This window comes from Callorhinus ursinus, unplaced genomic scaffold (assembly GCF_003265705.2).
Source record: "Callorhinus ursinus isolate GAN/ISIS: 27379988/994484 unplaced genomic scaffold, GSC_fseal_2.0 scaffold61, whole genome shotgun sequence".
NCBI lineage: Eukaryota > Metazoa > Chordata > Mammalia > Carnivora > Otariidae > Callorhinus > Callorhinus ursinus.
Window position 1 is genome coordinate 5424772 of NW_027397123.1, and position 9353 is coordinate 5434124.

The 9353-nt window shown below is 57.5% G+C and overlaps 1 protein-coding gene across 6 annotated transcripts in view; it reads right to left on the reverse strand.

The window, feature by feature from the left end:
* Nucleotides 1–2915: 2915 nt before the first annotated feature.
* KCTD15 (potassium channel tetramerization domain containing 15) overlaps nt 2916–9353 on the reverse strand; it is a 16428-nt gene continuing 9990 nt past the window's right edge. For 5 of the 6 annotated variants that reach the window (XM_025854654.2, XM_073885144.1, XM_025854653.2 and 2 more), the window contains 2 exons: nt 7107–7412; nt 2916–5870 (listed from right to left, as the gene is read on the reverse strand). In XM_025854654.2, coding sequence (XP_025710439.1) covers nt 5712–5870; nt 7107–7412 — 465 coding nt within the window. In that variant the 3' untranslated portion in view covers nt 2916–5711. The remainder of the gene's footprint in view (nt 5871–7106; nt 7413–9353) is intronic. The other variant, XR_012375981.1, reaches the window with a different exon arrangement.

A 9353-nucleotide genomic window follows, 5' to 3' on the forward strand; every position in this document is an offset into this window, starting at 1 on the left:
TCACACTCCCATTGGTCCAGCTCCTAGACACCTGGGCTCCCCAACTCTCGGCAGAGCCCGCTGAAGCAAGGCCATGAGTGCGCCCCAAAGGTGGCCGTGTTGGCGTCTGGCCCTGTCTCCAGGCTCACTGGACACCTGTGATGAGAACCTGGAGAGCCCCGGCTTCTCGGGCAGTTGCACAACCTCCCCCAATTATGCTCCGTCGACTGTGTGGCAACCGGGCGAGAGTTCCAGGACCTTGTATATACTCGTACAAATCTGCCTACCTGCTGTTGGGCTGCAGGGCGAGGCGTGTCTGTGGGCCCCGGGAAATGGGGGTGTGTTCGCGTCCAAGAGGGCGTGGCCCGCGTCCGGAGTGGGAGCAGCCGCCCCGCCCTGCCGGAGCAGACTCCTCGCCCGCCCCAAACCGCAGCTTCCTCGGGAGCTCTGGACCGGGTCCAGGACACAGAGGAGGAAGCTCTGGTGACATTGTAGACACAGGCTTCCAGCAGCAGGCTTGGCCGGGAGCAACTGGAGGAGGCGGCGCACCTCCGGCCGTCCAGCCAGGGACGGGGGGGGGGGGGGGGGGGCGGGGGCTCTCTTGGCCGGGGAGGGGCAGGGCGGCACCGCGGGCATCCTCCCAGGCACTTGGCTTGGGCGTCCCGGCCCCTCCCTGGCTCCGCCTCTGCTCTTTAAGTCTGTCGGGGTCTGGGACGTTAGTGTGAGGAGGTCCCGGGAGTCAGGCCCTGGATGACCCAGCTGTTACCGTCCCCGAGCCATGGCTCTGGGGCCAGGAAGAGCATTGTCCAGCGTGGCCACCAGGCCCAGAGATGGCTGTCAGGACCGGCTGTTCGACGACGTAATGGAAATAAAGACAAAAATCCAAATGCAGCTGACCTCCAGCCCTCTCCTTTGTGTTTCCTGCGGGAGTGTGCCTGCCTTTGTCTCTGGGTCTCTTATTAGAATTTCGGAGAAGGCTTGTTCGCCATGGAGGTGCTAGCATTGAAGCCTGAGAGATTGTTGGCTCTATGCGCAAATCAAGGAATTTAGGGGTAATCTGTGTTTGATGTCATGACAAACTCGAAAACTGTAATACGGAAAATTCTCTCCCAGATAAATTTAGAGCCTCAAGTAAACAATCCTGTGGAAAAACACATGTCTTCCCTCAGTCTCATGGGATGTCTTGTCCCCAAGCACCCACAGTGGCTGGCGCACGCTGGCCATCCATCAATGGCGCCCAGCAGGTGGTTGGGAAGATAAGGATCTTTGCAGTTAGCAGGGACCCTTTGGCTGGCCGATGTCCGAAGCCTCAGCAGCCTCACCACCCCACTCTTCAAGTCAAAGTTATATGACCCTAAAATAGCACAAATACTGTCCAAGACATCCTTCCACTGGGATAGGAGGGTAGGACTAGAAACACAGGGGCCTCTGTCCCTGTGAACAAACAGCTACCGGACAGGCAGCCACGCCCGGCTACACATCCCCAGCAGTGCTCCCCACTCTGCCCGCAGCCCTGAGGTTTGAAGAACACTCAGGCAGGTACCTGGTTTGTCTGGCTCTGGGGTTTGGGGGAAGAGAGCCGCCATTCAGTGTTCCCAATAAGATCGACCAGGGGGATGGGGTGGGGTTGGAGGGGCCACCTAGGGGCTGGGGTCTCCCTTCCACTGAAAGCTCACCGGGAAATGCCCTTGGACTTACAGGGCCTTGAGGGCAGGGACTGAAGCCGGGGGCTGTGAGGTCCAGGGAGAGTCCCTCATTAGCCTTCCTTTTCTGGCCAACCTCACTGGGGTTGGGTTTCACTTGGGTCACTTTAGAACTCTGTCACTGCTAGTCTTGCTCCTGGCAGGAAGCTGCCCTTCCCTGCCACCAATACCTTTTTCTTTCTCTTGGTCCAGTAAGGCCTACCCCATGGGTCCCAGTCTCTGGGCAGGGCTTCTCTCCACATGGAGCCACCTCCTTTGGTTGGGGCTGGGTAAGCAAAGAGGGTCCGCCACGTCCTCATCACATTTGAGCCAAGACCAACATTGTGTAGCTGTCTTGAATTTGTGGTCCACCCACCTTAAAGCCAATGGAAGTTATGGCCATCAAACTGGACATTAGTTTCTACAACAGCCCACATTAGCCCAGGTATCAGGTTCAAGGTCAGCAGCTGCCCTGTCTGGACAACAGTTGTCCCTCTGTCTAGATCGCCCATTGGGTTGAACCAAGGGTTTTTCCCCAAACTGAAGATCCTCTGGCTGGTCCCATTTTTGTATGTCCCACCTTGTCACCTACTTAGGAGAAGCTCCAGTCTGTCTTGTGTGTCTTAGTGTCCTCCAGGGTCACCGGAGCTGTTTTCCTGTCTCTGGAGAGCCAAGAGGGAGGACAGGGCCCAATGGGCTGGGGCCATCTTAGCTGATAGTCCATCTGTCCAGAGAACACAGGTCTGCCTCCTGAATGGGAAAAAGGGTAGCCCCCCCAACCCTATGCTCATTAGGCTCTGCTGGGCTCAGCCAAATTAGTCCTCCCTCCCCCACTGCTCATATCTGTGCTTCTCTGCCCATTTTCCAAATGTACTGGTTTGGTTCAAACACACACACACACACACACACACAATCAATATAGTGCAAAGGGCCTACTGTACCCTGAACACAGGGACCAGGGCTGCGGGTTTGGGAGAGATGAAGGAAGCCCAGGCCTTCACTGCCCTCGTTCCCAGGTCTACCAGCATGGTTGCACGCTAGGTTGCCCGGGGACCATGCAGCTGCTTAGGGCCCGGCCCTCCATGGCAGCTCCTCAGATCAGGTCTAGGATTTGGGACTTGGGCTGCTCAGGGTCCCATTCATTGGCCAAGCCAAGTTCCAGGTGTGAGCAGTGATGGTTTCAGAATCATCTAGATCAGAGTACCTTCTTGTGGCTGCCTCCATGGATTAGAAACAAAGCACTAGAGCTGCGTGTGTAATTTATAAAATAGCCTTTATTTATTCTAAGGAACACAGTCAAGTGGTAACTTAAAAAAAAAAAAAAAAAACCACACTTTTTAAAAGATGTTGTGACCTGGCTTCAAGCCCCGTGTGAGCAGGACAGTGGCAAAAGCCACGTGCCGTGGTTCGGCCGGCTCTCCCCTGCCCTGATGGAGGTTGGGCATAGCTGGCCAAGCTCTCTCTCCAGTTGCTTATCATAAATAACCAGTTTTGAGGCTCCTGAAGAACAGAAGAAACATTTATGCTGCTGGTATTTGATCAAAAGATTACTTAGAATATAGTCATTCCAGAAGTAGAAAAACGTTTTAAGGGGACCACTAATTTGTGCTGTTTATGGGGACTCCATATATTAGAATTTTAGCATTACTGTGGGAGCATCAGATATTTCTACAGATTCAGAAATTGCCAATTTATGTGAAATGGACTTCCTGATTTTACTTAATTAGTAAAGACATAGGAGTGACAGTTAAGGTAGTTACTGTTTTCGTTGTTTTTTTCAGCACGACGGTCTAATCAAAGAGTTTGTTTGAAAATGTTAGGGGATCTCACGGTCTAATCAAAAAGAGAGTTTGCTTGAGAATGTTAGGGGATCTCCAGCCACCAGTAACCATCCTGGCTATCATCAGAAAAACCCAGAACAGGCAGCACTGAGCTGTTTTCACAGACTTCCTTTCTAATAAGCACACCACTTTCTCCCCCTCTCAGACGTGAGCCTCAGATGCCAAAATGCAGATGTGCCAACCGTAGGCGCGTTGCTAAGCAAAGAAGGCTAGCAAGTCTGTCCTGCAAATTAGATTGTACAGTGGATGGCATCTGCTTTGTGGCCTCCGACGGGATGAGGCTCTCTGTGCTCCCGTCCTACAGGTTGAAGCTGGTGCCCCTTACCGGGCATGGAGAAGGGTCCTTGTGGGTTAGAACATAAGGGCTTTGAGGAAAAACACAAAAAGACTTATTAAAACGGGAGGTCTATCCCTGGAAAGAGGCACACTGAGGCCTTGTTCCGTGCCCTGATGGCCTGTGGTTCTCACGCCGGGGGCTGCGAGGACCCCGGGCTGGCCACCTTCTACTGCTTTGGGGGTGCTACGAGGACGCTGACCTCAACCCAGAGCCAGGGAGGGAAAAATTTCGAACATTTAAGACTGGGTTCAAAAGCCCCCGGACACCTTCTGTCTGCCTTCCCCCTGTATGGCATCTGGTTCGGGGCTGTGAATCAGAATTCAGAATCTGTGCTGCCCAGAGGGGACAGGCACAGCAGAGAGGAAACACCCAAATGTAATAAATAACGGCCGCTTGGGACCCTGCCCCTTCCCCTCCCCTAGCTAGGGCTGCATGGGAGAGAGGGGTCTGCTGTTTCTTCCCAATTGGGAGGGACCCCACCCCCAAACCACCCCGCACTGCGCACTGCGTGCCAGGCGGGATCCGGCTGTCGCTTCTGCACAGGACAGAGCCTGAGTCGTTTGCTTTAGAGCATCATTTATGGCATGAACTAGGAACGTAATGTGTTTACACACACACACAATTGTACATCAGCATCTTTACAATATTAAAGGAGTCATATACAAGTCTACAGGCATCATACACAGCGCGGGGCCGGCTGGGGCACCCCTCCAAGACTTCCCCACCCGGGTGGAGCCAGTGTGGGGAAGGGGGACGGGGGGGGTGTCCATCTTTGTGCCTGTTGTCTGGGAGGACCCCTTGGGGCCGGTCCTTGTTGGAATCCGGAGCCCAGAGCCCCAGGTACGCCTTGTGTCCCAGTCTCATCGGCAAGCTAGTGTAACAGTTTCATTCAAATTCAGTGTGCATATTAGTGTGGGAAAAGCGGAGCTGGGGACGGCTTCCTGAGCTGGGGACCCAGAGGATGCTGCTGACACATGGGCCCCTTCACCATGGGGCCCATTCCTGAGGTAAGGATGCGGTGTGGCCCCGTGGCTGGTCTGGATGGGGAGAGACTTCTGTAGAAGCCCAGGTGTGAGGACACTCAGATAGAACTGGAAGTCCCCAGGGCATTGGTAGGTCAGGTGACTCACCAAGTGTGGCCTGCACCCTGGGTGGCAGCAAAGGGGAGGGTGTCAGATGGCTCCAGAGCCATCCGTCCCCCACACCCACACAGCCCTCCTCCCCGCAGCCCTGGGGGCCCTGCTTCAGTTCCTACGGGCATTGCCGTTCTTGCGTCTGTCTCTGGAGCAGGGACCAGAAGTCTCCAAGCCCCACTCTGCAGGCACCTGAGCCCCAGGGCCCAGGAGCTCCTCTGCTGCGTGGGGGGGCGGGGGGGCACACTGCCCGTCCAGCTACGAACTGAGCACCAGATGAAGAAGCGTTGGTCCTTGTCAGCCTCTCTGGCTTGTGCAGTTAGTTCCTTCCATCCTAAATAGTGTAGAAAAATAAGCCATCTGTGACACAAGGAGACCCAGTGGAGACTGCCACGCGTGGAGAAGGATGAACGGCTCCTCTGGCATGGGCCCGGAGGCCTCTGCTGACCCTGCCTCGGAGCAGGCCGCGCCGGGCCGGGGAGCCAAAGTGCCGGGAGAACTGTTCCCACCGCAGCATCTTTGGGTCACATCAACGGTCCTTCGGTGGGCGTGCCTCCGGCATCCCACGCGCTGTTGCCAGGATACCTGCGGCTCCCCGGGCTGGCTCTGGACCCTCCAGCCCCACCCTCAGTCTCATGCCCACTGCTACGCAGGCAGAGGCAGAACTCCCCAGCACTGTTTCCAGGTCCCTGGGGTGTTCCCAGGGCCAGACGGCCTCAGGTGGGCACTGAGGCGGGGCCTAGTCCAGGGGCTCCTGCTTTATCCGGACCGCAGTGGGGGTGGGCTGCGGCCGCCGCTCCTCACGGCACAGCACGTACTCGCTGAACTGGGAGGAGTCCACGCCACCCCCACAGGATGCAGCCACACTGAAACCCCTCTGGAACAGCCTCTCCAGCACCTGCCGGGGAAGAAAGAAGGGTCAGCAATGCCCCGCTGCAAAAGAGTCTGCCTGGCTTGGCCTTGCGGGCAGGTGGCCATCAGCCAGGGCAAGCCAACCGTCCTGTTCATATCTCAGGACAGACACCGCCCTGCAGAACCACCAGCTGTGCAACCACGGGAGGGATGGGAGCAGCCAGACCCCGGGTCCCCTTGAGTGACCAAACCTGGGAAAGGCTACCCCATCCTGCCCCTCTCATGGGTCCACAGCCTTGATCCAGAGGCAGAAAGAGACTTGGGGCCCCTTCTCTCTTCTCCAGGGTGTAACCTGCCCCCGCCCCCCCCCCCCCGCCAGACATGTGGTCCCAGCCCCCCTCCCCCACCTCACTGAGGCCTGACTCAATAATAGAGACCCTGCCCCTGGCCTCTGGGCGGCCACCTGCTTCCCTGAGCTGTGAGTCCCAGATGGTTTGGGGCCTGGGGGCTTATCAGCTCAAGGGAACTCAGGATGGGGAGGAGGAGGAGGCCTCTTGGTGTCTGAGTCTCTACAGGCCTCCATGTCCATGTGGGTTTGTACCTCTGTGGGGGGGGTGTGTCTCATCACTGTGTCTGACACCTGTGTCCCACGGGTAGCAAGTTCTGACTGACAGCCTGTGGAATGTGTGCATGGGAGGAGGGGGGAGGAGCACTTCCCCCCCCCTCCCCGCAGTGTCCACTCTGCCCTAAGCCTGAAATAGGAGTCTGCTCCTGGGTCTGGAAGAATAGGCCTCATCCATCTGGGGTTCCCTAGCTCTGAGACCCATCTGAGGAAGGCCAGCTCAGAACGGCTCTGGGCAGCCGTCTGGGTGCCAGTGGCTACGGGTCAGCAGGGTGAGCAAGGGGGCTCCAGGCAACCTTCGCTCAGCCTCTGACCTGCCCCCTCCTACGGCCTGGGTTTAATTTGAATCCAAAGGCAGACTCTGGGTGTCAAATGAAGCACACTTTGTTGAAAATACTCTGGGCCATTTTTATAGAACATCCTTTTGGAAAAAAAAAAAAAAGCACAGATCAATTTTTTTAAGTCCATCCCCCAGGCGCCATCATTTAATTATGAGCGGGACATAAATTATGCATCGACACATTGTTGCCTTTTCTGTAAGATGGAACGGAGGGCTTCACCGTTTCAGGGACCGCGCCTCCCTCCACCTATCCCCGCTGCCCCCGGAGGCCCAAGGGGGAAGGCAGGGGGGAGGCGGGGCGGGGTGGGCGCAGCCCTCACCTGCACCGAGTTGAGCCGGCAGTAGCCGTTGAGCGGGAAGCGTATGACGTGCGTGGGGTCCTGGTTCCAGCCGGCGTTGACAGAGTTGCACATGACGTCCCCGGTCTCGGGGAAGACCTCCTCGATGAGGGCCTTCTCGCCACTGAGCGCAATGCGCTCGCCCAGGTCCGGCGTGACGCGCACGACGAGGCAGTCACAGGCGCGGCTGCGTCGGCGCTGCTCCTGCTCCTGCTGCCAGCGCTCCAGCTCGCGCACCATGGGCTGCAGCTGGTAGTACCGCGCCTCCTCGTACAGCAGGCTGAAGTCCTGCGGGCGCGCGCACACCGGATGGCGGCGGCCGGGGCTGCTCTTGCCCGCTCCGGCCCCCCCACGCGCCCTGCCCCCGCCCCCAGGGCTCAGGGCGGACTGCGATGGTCGTACCCATTGTACAGATGGGGAGAATGAGGCGCAGGTGAATGTGTGCAAGCCCCAGGAGTCTAGCCTGAACCCAAAGGCGGCAGCTGGTGTGCACCTTTGCCAGATAACCTTGTGCTCTTCCATCTGGCCTCAAGTCTCTGGAGCAGAGAGGGGCCTCTGCAAAGACCAAGGGGGCTGCACTAGGGGAGCCTGAGGCCGTGCCTATGGCCTGCGGACCTGCCGCCTTCTTAGAATCCCAGAGAAGAGAGGCTGGGCCAGGCAGAGGGGAGCAGCATCCTCACCTGCCCGGGAGGAGCTCATAGCCCAGCAGGGAGGCAAAGCAGACCTGCCTGGGTGGGATTTTTGGCACGCTGTCTACCAGCCCTGAGGCCTCTGATCGTCAGTTACTGACCCTGTCAGAGCCTGTTTTACCGTCTATAAAGCGGACATAAACACCCAGCTCAGAGAAGGGGGTGAGGTCTAAGGGGCGACAAAATCTGCCAAGTGCCGGGCCCATCCTGCCCTAGCAGGCAGGTTGAGGAGGTGTCTGGGAGTGGGAAGCCCACCTCCCAGGCTGGCACGCTCACACCAACTGTCCCCCAAACACATGCACGCCCATATTTGCCTGGGTCCTGAGTAGCTTAGGTCCGCAGGACTTGGGCCACTCATTGGGGGCTGAGCTCAAGGCTGGCTGGTGAACCTGAGGACCCCTGGGGGAGAGGCAAGGAGGCCCAACCCCCAAAGCAGGGCCCACCCCCCAGGCCCTCAGCCCCTTCCACCTGTTGGCCCCAGCCTCTGGAACCACTCAGAGGGAAGCCCAAGTTCTAGCCCCGACGCGGGCCAGTCGTTGATCAGGGACCTATCCTGTCCCTCCACTGGGGCTCCTCAGGGCTCCCTCCTGGGCGTCTGCTCTCATCCACTCTCGAGGTTTTAAATGGTATCTGCACACATTTTCCCTTAGAGCCCAGAACCTCTCTACCCGATGCCCCACCACCAATTCCATGCAAGAGTGAGGTACAATGCTCCCTCCAGCCTGTCCCACCCCTGGGCCTCCATGCATTCACTCAGGACCCAAGCCAAAGGCCAGGAGGCAGCCTCGAGAGTCCCCTTACCCCCGACCGATCCACACCACGGCCTTCCGTGGCCAATTCCTAAACAGAAATCTAATCTGCCACTTTGCTCTATCTTCGCTGCCTCCCACCTGGACCAAGGCCGTCAGGAAACCTCGCTTGGTCTCCTGCTCCCACCCCTCACCCTCACCGCAGCCTTCCCCATACAGCAGCCAGGGCTGTCCTTCTGACTTGCAAACCCGATTGTCATTCCCTGCTCACAACCCTTCCATTGCATGTCAGGTAAAATGCCAAATGCTGAGCTAGCCACCAAGGTCCCACCTCAAGGGGCAGCCTCCTTTCCCCTCCCCCTTCATACAGTCCCAGGCTGATACCTTCTCTCTGGTTCTGGAAGGTACCGAGCTTCTTGCCACCCTGCCCCCTCATCAAGGCCCTTACACTTGTTTGGCCCTGTTCCTCCTTCACCCAGAGAAGCAGCCTTCTCTCCAAACCCCCCTGGGGCCAGGTTCTCCATGGTTCCCCTTCACCACATTCTCTACTTCTATAGAACATTTGCCCCCCAGGAAACTCATGCCTTTTTTTTTTTTTGGTTCAACACCTGTCTTTCACTAGATTATAAGTGCTATGGGGACAGGACCCAGGTCTGCATATTTCACTGTATCTTTGGCCTGACTTTGGTTGTTGGCACCCAGTATCAGTTGGATGGAGGACAAAAGAGCCCCAGGGCCACTGGGTCTCTGGGGGAGGGAGAAAAGGAAAGGAAGGAAGGAAGGGAGGAAGG